The sequence below is a fragment of the Wyeomyia smithii genome, chromosome 2, assembly GCF_029784165.1.
Source record: "Wyeomyia smithii strain HCP4-BCI-WySm-NY-G18 chromosome 2, ASM2978416v1, whole genome shotgun sequence".
NCBI lineage: Eukaryota > Metazoa > Arthropoda > Insecta > Diptera > Culicidae > Wyeomyia > Wyeomyia smithii.
In genome coordinates this window covers 74,386,106-74,400,125 of record NC_073695.1, presented here as the reverse complement: position 1 = coordinate 74,400,125, position 14,020 = coordinate 74,386,106, and the positions used below count along the sequence as shown (strand labels likewise).

At 37.9% G+C, this 14,020-nt stretch overlaps 1 protein-coding gene across 5 annotated transcripts in view; it reads left to right on the top strand.

Annotated features, from left to right (window-relative positions):
• Positions 1 to 9,309, top strand: part of LOC129720779 (hyccin) — a 30,089-nt gene extending 20,780 nt beyond the window's left edge. For all 5 annotated transcript variants that reach the window (XM_055672512.1, XM_055672509.1, XM_055672513.1 and 2 more), the window contains one exon: positions 5,461 to 9,309. In XM_055672512.1, the coding sequence (XP_055528487.1) occupies positions 5,461 to 6,158 (698 nt within the window). In that variant the 3' untranslated portion in view covers positions 6,159 to 9,309. The remainder of the gene's footprint in view (positions 1 to 5,460) is intronic.
• The last annotated feature ends 4,711 nt before the right edge of the window (positions 9,310 to 14,020 follow it).

The window sequence follows — 14,020 nt, the reverse complement described above, 5'->3', positions numbered from 1 at the left end:
ATGTCCGATATGGAGTCATAGCCAAGTTCGCCGAACAGCGTCGAAATGCGATTTATGGTTTTTGCCGACGCATTGTTTGTGTTGATATTTACTTTTTTAATTTCCGTCTTCAATTCAGGAAGCAGTGTATTGATACTGTCCAGTGTGTCGTGCGTTACAGTCAGTTTAGGAAGTTGACTGATTATTGAATGATTTGATTTGATTTGTGATTCAATACTTTCTGTTAAAACTTTCTGGTGCTGGATGAGCTTCTTCAGTTGGAGTTGGTCCATGAATTGTTCCTGGCATTCTATGCATAAGGGCAGCATAAATGAACGCAGTAGTTCTTCTTGGTTTCTACGGGTTCCTACGCAGGCAGCGTGGAAGTGCCTTTTGCATATTCCTTCGCATTTCCACAGGAAACGGTTGTCGGTCGAAGTACAGTTGGTTATGCCACACTTTTCCATAGCACTGATTAAAAATTGTTACGCGGCGAGTACGAATTGTCGAGAAAAGGTTAGATACACGCGGTAGCGCGACGGTCAAAGATTGTTTATAAATAAATAAATTGTTGCTAACGTGCACTCGCGACGCCGTCAAGGTGTAAAAAAAAAATAAAAATACAAGTTAATTGCGGAGCGAAATGAAAACGCGTCCGCGCCCGATGACTGTTCGTGGCGAAAAAAAAAGCGCTCATTGAAAAATGATCAAAAATTAGGGTGACCAACATTTTCGTTGCAATCAGATATCTAATTTTTTTATCTTTGTAGATAGAAGAAAAATTTGTTCTACAATGTTATAGCTCCATTAATTTTAAGTAACTTTGTAAAAAAAGTTTTTCTCTATCTTTGAAAACAACCGATTTATATTGAAAAAACATATTTTACGCTCTAACTTTTTTATTTCAAGTTTCATCTCAAAACTGTCTTTGAACGACTTTTAGAGCTTTTTAAGAGGAAAATTTGCAACGCTGACATCGTAAATATCTCAATTTTACTCGAAGTTATTAATATTTTCCATCAAAAAATATGCGTTTTTCATTTGTATGTCATTCATTTTGGGGTAAACATAAAAAATATCTCTTGGTCTCATTTTGAAGGGCATACTCGACTCTATAAATGGAGGAACTTTTAGAAATATGTTATTTTTTAAATTTGAGTAAATTCAATTTAAAAACAAGACGAAAATTTCAATAATTTTATACATTATGCATATAAAAGCACCCAGATTTATTTTTTAGTTTTTTTTTCTTATAACTAGACGTAATTACCTTTAATTTGACCCAAAAAGATCGAAAATCGATCAACTGGTTCAAAAGTTATTATTTTAATAAAATACATCGAATATAGCCGTTTTTTATTGTCACCCTATTTCGGAGCTGGTCCCCTTAACAACCCAACGAAACAATACGGGTTTGATTATTTTCAACATAGATGCATCCCTGCGATTTTGAGCACAATTGAAGCACTTTGCGTGACCAACTTCGAAATAGGGTGACCATAAAAAACGACTTGCTATAGAGCTCTAGACCCAAATTTCCCCCTAAATTTGGTTTCTTGACCATTGTGCAGTGTCAACACAAATCAAAAACACCCAGTGTTCTAATTGAAACACGACTTCGACAACTTCGGCAACCACCAGGGTGAGTGTTTTTGACTTCGTGTATACATTTCGTTTGGATGGGACTTACACGCGCTTCTCGGACGCACAGTGTACTGAAGTCACTCGGCACTCGGCATATAAGCCGACGGCGTTGCGTGTTCGGTCTTCAGCTTGCAGCGGAAAGTAATACGAAATGCCCTCTGTGGTGTTCAAATCCTTCAACATCGGATTAAAGGCATGTCAACTGTAACTGTTTGCAGCGAGGTCGCGATATCGCAAATTATCCCCATTGTAAAACGGGTTGGTGATCAAACTGTCAACATACCAACACAGTCGCTTGCTACATGTTGTAATCTCCTCAAATAGCACTTCTTTATAATAAACACATACAACTTTACGTATTGTGTGAACTGATCAAACTGTCAACATTTAAATTGGTTTCACGTCGTCATGTGTAAACAATCAGTGCTTATAGAATTGCGTAAAAAAAAGTGTTACTGTGTTACTGAATATTGCAACTGCCTAAACAGAGTTTAAGAAAGAGTAAGTTGAAAACACTAAAAACTTTATGCACACTAGCAGCACATTGAAGAAAAACTCCGAACTAAACTGTTAGCCAACCAGCAACTCTTGATCTTTTGAGTAACTTTACTGTAAATCGCAACTCTCTAAATGATGGGATTATTGAGCTAACTGAATTCGAAACGCTCAAAACTACATGCACACTAGCGCTGCGTTGCGAACGAATTTCGCACTATAAAGCAAAGCCTTGGTGCTACATTCCGATTCGGAACTTGACCTTCTGTTTATTATACACAGACTTCGCAGCCAACTGTTAAGTGTACAGGACAATTGCGGGGCTAGCGCTACGATCCTACTGACACTAATAGTCTCTCCCGAGCCGAGACTCGAACCTACGACGATTGGCTTGTTGGGCCAGCATCGTACCTCGAGACCAGCTGGGATTTATATTTCGCACTATACTCTCCGCCAATTACAAGCACTTGACCTCCTGAGCAACTTTGCTGAAACTCTCTAAATGGCGGGATTATTGAGCTAAATAACATTCAAAACACTCGAAATTACATGCACACTAGCGCGGCGTTGCGGCTGAATTCCGCACTATTTTTTTTCCGTGTTGGGTATTTTATCACTGCGACCAATTTTTTGATCCTTTGTGACATATGCCCTTTTTAATTTGGCTAAGTCAGGATAACGTACCACTTTTGGAAGTGGCCGTCATGATATGACCAATAGCATAAGTCCAGTCTGGTATTACACTTCGCATGAAGCGAATAACCGTACTGGGAGTTGTTCTCCAGATTTCAGAGGGTTCTAACAGCCCCCTATTGAAGAACTTATGTCTTTTATTAATATTTTCCGGACATCGGCATAACAGGTGTTCCGAGTCTTCTTTTTCCATGCCACATAGGCGACACGTATCATCTTGAAGTTTTTTCATAAGCTTCAAGTGATAACGGCTCGGACAATGCCCTGTTATTAGACCAGTATATGTGCTTAGATCTTTCTTTGAAAGCTCCAGTATTTTGCGAGTCATAGGACCGTTCGGTGTTATAAACCTCTTTGACTGCCTACCAATGGAAGTATTTGTCCAGTTGGACTCCACCTTCGAAATTTCCCATGCTTTCAGCTCCATTTTCAGTGATGAAGCGGATAAGCCACAGAAAGGTTCTGGTCCTATGTACTGATGAGACGATCCAAGTCTTGCAAGTTCATCGGCTTTTTCGTTCCCATCGATTCCACAGTGACCAGGAACCCAATATAAATTTACTTGATTATTGCAACCCAGTGTTTGAAGTGATTGAGAACACTCCCAAAATTCCCAATCTCCCAATTCCGCACTATACTGTCAGCCAATTACAAGCCCTTGACCTCCTGAGCAACTTTGCTGAAGACCACAACTCCTTAGGTTTCCAGAATCAACAGATAGAGTTACATAAATCTCCCCATTTTAAGTGAGGCTAAACTTTTCGGCGTGTTGCAATATTCAAACTGCGTGTTGCAATACTCAGTAAAGCGATTCCAAACTTATGACGGGTAGTGTATATTTTGTAAAAAAAGGTGTATATATTTAAAAAAATATATATGTATATATAATACACCTTTTTGATTGATGACCAAACCACTGGACTCGAACCATAATTTAGACAAGAAGAATCAAGTCCTGTTTTGTCAATCACTTTGGCCGGTCTTCCACTACCTTCCTGGTGATTTGTTGTTAAGGTTTGCAGGAATCTATACACAGTCGAAACTGGAAGATTTTCACTTTTGAAATAGTTTACCTTAAACTTTTTGTCAAAATGTTTGTGCACTTCAGTTAAAATTGTACAATGCGCTTGCACAAGGTTTCTTGTTTCGACGTCGTTACGAACAGAACTGATCACGCATAAACAAAACAAAAAATACTGGCTGAAAGAAGACTGAGAATGGGCTCACACTTACATACACTCATTTCTCTCCGAACGTGCTTGTTGTTGAGTAAGAAAAAAAAAATCCAATATTTTAGTTGTCACCCGTAATATATGACGAATTTTGTACAGCTTTTGGAGTAAACATACTTTAATTCCCGATTCAGAGTTTGTTTGGTAGGTAGCCACAGCTTGAGGTGTTACCGAATGTATTTTTCCGATCCTTGGAATAATTTTGACAGAATCGAACCTGGTTTCAATGGATCAAAAATAAGCAATTATTTCATTTGACATAGCTTTTCATGTTCCAGCCTAGTCCTGAAGTTTATGTCATTCGAGTTTTTCTAACCTAAGAGGACACTTCAAAATCATTTCTGCAAATTATTCTGAATTTTTTTAGGTGTTTTGTTTCTTAATTAGATCGGTACTTTGTACTATTGTTGGTCTAAAAATCTGTCTGTAAATCGAAATTCCATTCAAAGTTTAGATTTTTTTTTCTGGGACACACGCGGACCAAACGGGAATATTTCCCCTTTTACGAAAATGCTCGTTTTATCACAACACATGGACCTGGGGGTAAATCGAGCAGATCTGCAGAGGATATGTTGTACAGGATTGAACCTTGAGGCCCACCTGCTCGTTGCTTTTGCGCATGGAAGAATACCTGATTCAGTTTATTAGACTTGAAAAGCCAGTAGTCAAAATCAGCCATCTTGCTTTTTCGCAAGCAGACTCAAAACATTGTGATAATTGTTTTATTTATTGAGGCACTTAAATTTGATTATCAGTAGATACAGCTTAGAAACGGCACGGATAAAAAAAAACAAATGACTTGTTGTAACTCAAATATTTTAAATGTGATTTGCAAGAAAAGGCATTGGGATTACTGGATGTGTGTGTTTCTTTTTTGTCAGGGCAAATTATGACAGGATGTATGAACTTATAACTCTAAGCATTATATTTCTTGACTTAAGTCATTTGTACACTTATGGATGAAAAATCCTCAATCATTCTAATCTATCCAAAATGCATAAGTGTAAAAATGACTTAAGTAAAGGAACATAATGCGTAGAGTTTAATGAGTTTTGCAATATTTAGAATAATTTGACATCTCCTATGACTATTCTAATTTTAATTTATTATCTAACACCGTTACTAATTTACCAATTGCAGCAGATCAATTTCAATCTCCCGCTCTGCGTCATAGTTTCTTCATTAAATGTGTTACGTCACAAACAGACCAACAGCAATTTTCAGTATGTAATTATCTTTTTTCTCCGGAAATACTTCTACTACTTGTACCCACTGTGTGTCCATGTGTGGTAATCGGGCGGTTCGAAACGATCCAGCCAATATCAGTCACGAAGCATATCTGCACTAATTTGGGTTGATCAATGTTCAGCACCGATTGATTGTGTGTTTTCTCTCGTTCTCCTTTCCCGCCAAACAGACGATATTCCCATCCAGGGTCTCAAGGAGGAGAATGGCCAACTCAGCAGTATTAACGAGGAGAATGAGGCTGGCGACGGATCCAAAAGTGCGACCGGCACTGGAGCTGGCCCTGGCGGTGGTGGTGGTAAAGTAAAAGACTCCAAAACTCATAAGGTGCTGGTTGGGTTCAAAAAGTTGAAGGATAAAGATAAGGAGAAAGATGACAGCAGCGGTGGAACAGGTGGAGCGGTAGGAAGTGGTAAGCCAAGTGGGGTGCTGGGTGCTGTAGGGGTGAAGAAGGCTTCCGGCGTTAAAGAGAAACTGGTCGGAAAACAGTCGTTGCAGATGCAAACCGGCAGCGGGGAACTGGTCGAGCCCGATAGAACCAGCCCACTGACTATGGCGAAACGTAAAAGTAGTAGCATTGATATTATGATTGGAGGCGGTGGTGAAGTGATTAGTTCCAAGCAATCGGCATCACTCTCGAACGGGGGTGTTCTCATCGGTACTGGTGCGTCGACGGGTGGAGGTGGATCTGGTGATGACAAAGTGTTGCTGGAAAGTTTGGGCCCTGCAGAACGGAACGGAGGCAGCAAGCCGCTGGAAGTGGGTGAGTCCTTCGATTCTGGCAGTGAGTTGATCATCAATAACAATAATTCGGAGAAACCAGTGCTGGATGTGAAGACGCATAGCAGTATACAAGTTAGTCAAGTTTAAGTATCAGTTGCCCTGTAAATTTTTGTGAGTTTTACATTATATCTGTAGTTCGCTTTTTGGCAGTATCCTTTTTATACTTAGTGTGGGGGTTAGAAAAAACGCATATGATTATTGCGGGAGGTATTATTGGTTATTGTTTTTCATTTATTTTAACATTTCGGACCTACAAAGTCGCTTCGAAAGCCGGTGTTTAGCTTTAACGTGTTTTATATGAGTAGTTTAACTTCACGATATGATGCATGGTTTTCTCAGTCAACAATCAACAATTCGGAAAGTAACATTAGATTAGTTTACAGCTGTACCCAATTATGAGACTAGTTTCCAAAAACTGAATAGAAAAACAAACTGTATCGTCCGAATTTAGATTTATCTCACATTGTATTTCGAATTGCGATAATTATGTTATCTTTTGTGTAAAATAAACGTTAATTACTGATTTATGGATCAGCTAAACTCCTATCGCTAAGTTACAGGACAATTAGTACTGAGCTCAAGGTTCGGATTTCGGTGCATTACTTTTTACTTCATAATCTGATAGCATAGCTCATTCCTCGTTTTGATCCTAAATATATGGTTTTGGTTATGTTTTTGTTTTGTTCCGTTCGTTAAACTAAATGTTAAATATTATTTCCTAGTTTATTGTCGTGGTTTTGGTCAATTCGAATCGAAAAAGCTTACTTGTCAGCGTCGCGTTCGGGACCTCAAAATATTTCCTTCGATCTCTCGAAAACAACTTCAAAAGTTGAATCTATACCATGTCTCCACTTGTCTTTCACAATTCATTTAACAATCACCAAAACCATCCATAGCAGGGGCACTGTATGTTCAGACTGATATCGGTAACGACGTCGGTCATTATTATCAAGCTATTCGTATTTGAAACGGAAATGGGACGTTAGATTTTATTTTGAAACTTGCTTTCGCCTATGGTTTTTATGCATAATCGGCATTTACTGTAATGTCAGCTTGAATGGTTGAAAAAAAAATCTTTTGTTTTGATACTCGGTGTTTGAACCTAAAAAATATTGTTTGACATAGTTGTCAAACAGAATAAATTTGCTATAATTTGGGTCAAAAATATCGAACAACAATTAAAAAGGGTTTCAGTTTTAACTCCACACTGAAGTAATTCTCGCTGGAACTGATCCACTCATCCAAAGTTTATCAAAATTAAGCACACTGATTGAGAATAATAAGAAGTGTTATTAAAATTTTTTTTCTATATGCAAATAGGTAGTGGAATAGATTTCGAGATAACACCAGATCTCGACGTTTCATACGTATCTAAAATATTCGGCATAAAAAAGGGCGATTTAAACAATTTTATGAGCTACACCTGTGTTTTTTTTCAACGGTCAAAAACTTCTTGAAGTCTGCTGCACCTTTCGGCGACCGTCACTTTTCACTGTGACATTGTGCAACAAGTGGTCCGACTTCAGCGAGAATTGCGTTTTGATGAATCTCTATGTTCAACTGCTACTCTTCATTTGTTTTTAATTTCATTGCAAACATGCATTTGCACAGTTAAAAATGTTAGTATAATAATGAAGTTCAAAAGCTTCTTTTTAAATTAACCTATTTGGCCCAACCAACGCAGTCAACACGAATTAACGCAAATTTTGCTAGTGTAATGCGATTAGAATGCTTTATAGTTAGTTTTGCCGCAGTTGGCTAATGACCGACAGACCCATTTGCTGAGTTCGTAAAACGTGCTTGCTGTGTCCACCGGAATGAAATAAATACCCCCGTTGATAATGAACTAGCTATAACAAAATGACAACCTGACTAATCTTCTCTCACCATTAGCTCTGGCGAATCTGAAAATCAACACACAGCAGCGTTTGCGTGTATCGAATGGAAATTCACGGAATATCATACGGACCGTTACGTTATGTCATGATGATATATTAATTCTCGGTTTGTACTGACTGTTGCTAGTCAGTCCATCTACTTAGTCAGGGATCACGCTTATGTTCGGTTACGAGTTCTCGCCAATGACACAGCAAGTTTGCTTTCCTCGCGTGCCACTTCACCGGTTGTTTGGCATCATTCTACCTATCAGTGTTTTCATTCGTCCCAATTCGCCACAAATCTTGCACATACGTCTATCCGCAGATTCAATTATGGGTAGGCGAGAATAACATTCATTTCTGTTTGTTGATGATATTCGTTATCATTTTGTCAGTTCACGTGTTTAAACTTCTCGATGTCGTCCATATAGCTAAGCGTACGTTAGTCTGAAAGCACTGTTTTCACTTCAATGAAGCAATACAGATTTAATCTTCTTATAGTAAGAATTCAGTTGCCAAATGTTATAAGAACAATGTTTATATGTGTCACTACGGAATATATCGATTCGAGGTCCTAATTAGTTAGGATGTGAAGATTTTCCCATCTCGTTAGAAGACTTATCAACATGTAATCACCAATTGAGAAATATAATTCTGAACGAAACAGCAAAACTGAACAACAAATCTATTTGCTAGAGCGTAAGCATAAGATGTGAAACAAAATTGTCAAAGCTTAGCGCCGTGCGAATCCGTTAGTAGGGAAACCCAGTGCTAGGCAGAAATAAGCATATTCCACCGTTGAAGAGTTATTATTGATGAATGTGACTGTTACTTGCATTACATATTCATATTCTACATAACAGAATCAACCATAACCAAATATTCGAACACAACCACACTGAACATACACACGTACACGGCATAGTTATTCGAACATGAATGCTAATTCAATAGCCGAAACAATGCATTATATAGTCGGCCAACAATTAAACCATAAATATTGCAAAATTTAAACCCCAACCAAGGCAAACAGAATACGAGTAAGTTTGACTGTAATATTTTACTTTCGGTGTAAATACTTAACGTTCACGAAAAACGGGGGGATGAGCGCGGATTTGGTGTGTGATTGAGCAAAAAGACAATGCGAAGAAGTAAGGCAAAAAATAAACCGGTTATGGATACTTTATTAGGGAAGTTTTCGAAATGTGAAGATCAATGAATCGTTGAATACCACAAAGGATGATACTACCTACCTATTATTATATTTCACGGAAAGCAAATTAAAAATGTGTACAATTATATATGAAAGAGAAAATATATTGCAGAGATAAAAAAATATATATCACCGTTACGAAAAAGCATTACCGTTTTCGATTTTTTTAAAGGTTGATGATGACATTTGTAAGTAACGCTCGTAATACTTTCGTCTAGAATAGACGCCCAAACCACTGCAGCCGCCTATCTACATTATGGTAAACTTTTTACAGTATATGAACCCTTGGAACTCGTGCCAAATAAAGTGTTAAGTCTTGCATTGTGTTTTGCGGGAAAAGTCTACAGCGAAGTCGAACTAGAGGAGCAAGCCAATTTCATGCTGCTTCAATTGCACGTTGGTAGAGGTGTTTTATTATTATTTTGCGTAATATTTGGGAACTTGTTTTGATGGTTTAGCCTTAGAAATGCGGTTAACTGGCAAAAATCCGTAACAAATACGATATTTTAACTTTTTGGACCAACCGCTTGCAGCAACTCCTCCTGAATGAAACCACTTTGAACTGGAAGTAATGTGATGCTAGAACTTATTCAGTCAGAATCCATGTATATTTGAAAACATTCGTTTTAAAACATACCGATAGCGGCCCCTACGTTAGGACGCACTCCTAGCCCAGTCAGCAGAAATTCACCGGAACAAACTGAAGTCAACATGAAAATCGCTCAGAATTTTAATTTTGGGAATAACACATGTTGTTTTGCAATCATGCAGCTAAATTAACGACGATATGACAGTTGGTTGAGTGCGAAATTGCCGGTTGTAAAAAAGCCGTTCTCCCTATGGTCCAACTCTCGCTATCGAGAATTGATGCGAGAACGGAATTCGTGGCAGCGCAAGTATCGTCGCTGGAAGACTGAATTTTACAAAAATAAGTTCAAACACTCCAATAATGTATATCGTTAAATGAATACTGGACTGTACAAAATCTACGGTATGTGAGTCCAAACTGAGTTTCACAGAAATTCTTCAAGTTTTTGGAGCTTCGAGTTTTTTTCTTGACGAAACTGAGTCAAAATCTGCTATAAAATTTGTTTTCGATATTGCTTCTGCGGATGTCCCTGTCGATTTAATAGATCTAAGTACATTCGAAATTACTCCTGATTAGTGTTCGACATCGGACCGGATAGGGTCCGGTCAAAGTCCGGTCCGGTCCGGTTCGAAGTCCGATCGGACCGGAACCTTCAAAGTCCGATTATTTTCCGGACCGGACCAGAACGGAGCCATCCGGACCGACTTCGGAACAGACCGGGTAATGCTTTCCGGACCCCGGACATTTCCGGTGAAAGAAAAAAACTTATTCAATTTAGGTCATAGAACGCAGCAAGCTGTTCATTCTTTTTGATTTTCTTCGCTGCTTTTATCAAAAGTCAACCCATATGGCCTTGCTCACCTTTTTAACCTGTAATATATGCTTTAATTGATCACATCTTCTATATCTATAAATGCGAATGTCCCAAATCGAACCGGAACGAGCTAGTTCCGACTTTTTACCGGACCGGAACGCGGACCCAACGTTTTCGTTCCGATTCAGCAGCTGCAAGTTAAAAATTGAAACGGATGCTCTGCTCTGGTCCAGATGGTATGCCAGCTACAGTTTTTGCTCACTGTGCTTCAGTGTTAGCAGAACTATTTTTCAATAGATCGTTTGATCAAGCTAAATTCCCGCCGATAAACTGCCGGTACCCGGATAACTGTCCCTTAATGAAAAACAACATGTTGAGGAAACGGCGATTTTATATTATCCGTGAATTTTCGAATTTCCAGCAATTACATCCAGAACCAATGACCATAACAGTTTCATGGCACCACAAGTTTATCGTTGAGAACAAAAAAAAACATAAATGGAATTGGGTCTACGCTATATAACTTGAAAAAAGTGAAAATGGGACAAAATATGCGGGTACATTTCAAAAGTACTCGCATGTTTTGTCCCATCACATATAAATTCAACCAGCGACAAGCAGTATCATCGGCAACGTAGATTGTACTGCAGAAAAACAACATTAGTCTAGTTAATCAATTGACATACTTCCATATGCCTAAAATAATTCGATATACACTAATCTGGGGCAAAATTATATGTTTGCAGTTTGTACCACTATGAGTGGGACTGTAATGCGGGTACTTTTAATATGGGACAAAAACAACTTGGTATTTTTTCCATGTTTTTCCATATGAAAGTATCAATTTTAATTTTTCTGCAGAAAATATGATAACAATTAAGTCGATTCCCGATGATAACTCAAAAGTGACCAAAATCAGTATGGGACAGTTTTGCGGGTACTGGCAGTAAAGTAGTCGTTTATTTCTTGTCAGGTAAAGTGGAGACTGCAAGAATGTGAGGAACTACCGTAGTACATATTACGATTTTGACTTATCAAAGGGTGTCCCACATCAAAATGCATCACGGAAAAATCAATTTTCACAACGAATATTAATATTTATATAACATTTTATGAGGCAATATTATTAGATTCTCAGACAGTTTTTCTATACATTCAACGATTTCTGAGCTATAATACCTTAAATAGCAAAGCTTCGTTCATATCATAAATGGCCGACATTCGATCATAATACCAAATGAACAATTTTGTACAGCGTTTTTCCCGTGATGCAATTCAATGTAGGACACCCTTTATTATCAATTTAAACATTAACAAATTATTGACTATTGATTTATCTTACATCAAAACTTTCGTCGATTCCAAACCTCTAGGCGGCCCCTCTTGGAAACTACTTCTTAGGTTAAACGTTAGGTTGCAACTGATTATGTACCGTCGTGCAGGGCTCCTTTTGAAATACGGGGCTACTATGGACATTTTAGTTTTATGATGTTTTTCAGCAAAACTACCGTAAAACGGGGCGAATGGAAACGGTCTCTGTTATATCTTGCAGTGTACAAAAAATACCGTTATGTCTAGAACGAATGTAAAAACTTCAAAACCAGAGTCTAGCCGTCCTCTATCAAGAGTTAAACGTCACCTTCAACTCAAGTTCCGTTTTGATGGCTATAGATGTGAGGAATGCATCTTTCTTACGAATTTCAGTACTCGGCGGACATTCCTAGAACTAGAACTTTCTTCTGATATTTCACTGATTTTTGAACTGTGTTCTGTGGGCAGCCGATGGTTTCTGCTAATTTTTTGAAAGTTTCAGCTTAATATTGTAGCGGGTTCTGATGGTAGTTGAAGAAGTTGATTTCAGATTTCGCGGTCGCTTGACAAAGAAACAGTTTTTTCTACGTAACATGGAGCTAACCTTTTTGTACAAAACAAGCTTCAGGCATCATTTCACATAAAACATACGATTGCATTTTTCGAAACTTTTTGTTTTTGTGTAAAAATATTAATTACGGCGTTGTTTCTATTCGCCCCGTAAATTAGCAAACCGGGAGTTTTCTGTCAAACATAAGTGAAGGTACTTATTACGGGAGTCACTTCACCGTGAAATCAGAGTGAAGTGAATAAAGTCCTGTTACGAGACTCACGTAAGCAGTGATGGCATGAGCTCGTGCAAAGTTGAACTGAGTAACACTTTTCCAGATTTGAATCCAACCTGAATCTGCTTCCTCTCGATAGTTTGAGTTTTTTTGCACCGCACACTCTGATCGGTTGAGTTTAAATGCGTGCAATGCATGCAGTGCACGATGTATCCAACGATGCAGGCGATGATGTGACGCGATGAGTTTTGTTTTTAGATCGTATTTCTCGCTAAACATGTGAAAAGGGCCCATGTGCCATATGTAAACGAGCCAAATTTTCTCGTTTTTTGATCAATACAAGCGAAATCTGCTCTTACCAATAAGATTTATTGATAAAAGAATTCACACTTTATCAAAAAATCTTATTTGTACGAGTAGAGTAAGCTTGTATTAATTGAAAAACGTGAAATTGTGGCTTGTTTACATATGGCACATGGGCTCTTTTCACATGTTTAGCGAGATTTATGCTTTCAAATGACAATGCAACAAACTGTTGCAGCAGACGCGGCGCGAATTTCATCGCAATTCGATTTCTATGCAATTGTTGTTTTGCAGGATTCAAACTCAAATCTAACTCAAGTGTAATGCATTGTTAGTAGGGTTTACGTGCAAACCGAAAATAAATGTGCAAGCAAGTTTTAAAACTCACTTGGATACGAGTGCAAAGTCACACTGCCTACTCTGCACGTAAGTGAAAAAAAACGTCGCAAAGTGCCATCTGTCGTGAAATCTGGGTTATTATGAGAGTCATATCAGTGAAGTGAAAACGGAATTAGCGACGTTTCGCGTGGAATTATTTCACGACCATTTTGAACGGTGAAGTGATTCCACGAGGATGGGATAAGTAATGAAAATTGATTGATTTGTAATACAGTCATACCTCGATATAAGGCAACCTCGATGTAACGTAACCTCGATATAACGTAACTCGATATAACGTAACTTTTACCTCGATATAACGTAACTTTTTAAAATGTATTGAAAATGAAAATAAATGATACAGCATCTCTTTTTGGGCTATAAATTGCTTAAAAAAAATGTTTATAGTAAATTTTGAAACCAATGAAATCAATGCAAAAATGGTTAAAAATGGGCATAAGGAAGGTTTAAAAATACTAATAGGTGATGGGAAATAAGTTTTCAAGCATCCTTCAGTAACAATTCACAGTCTTACATCTATTAAAAAATTTTTTTTTTGCTTGTTGAAATTTTCTCTATTTGGGCATGAAGAAATTTTAAAAATACTGATAGGTGATGAGAAATAGGTTTTCGCGCATCTGTGAGTAACCACCAACAGTCCTGCATCAATTAAAAAAAT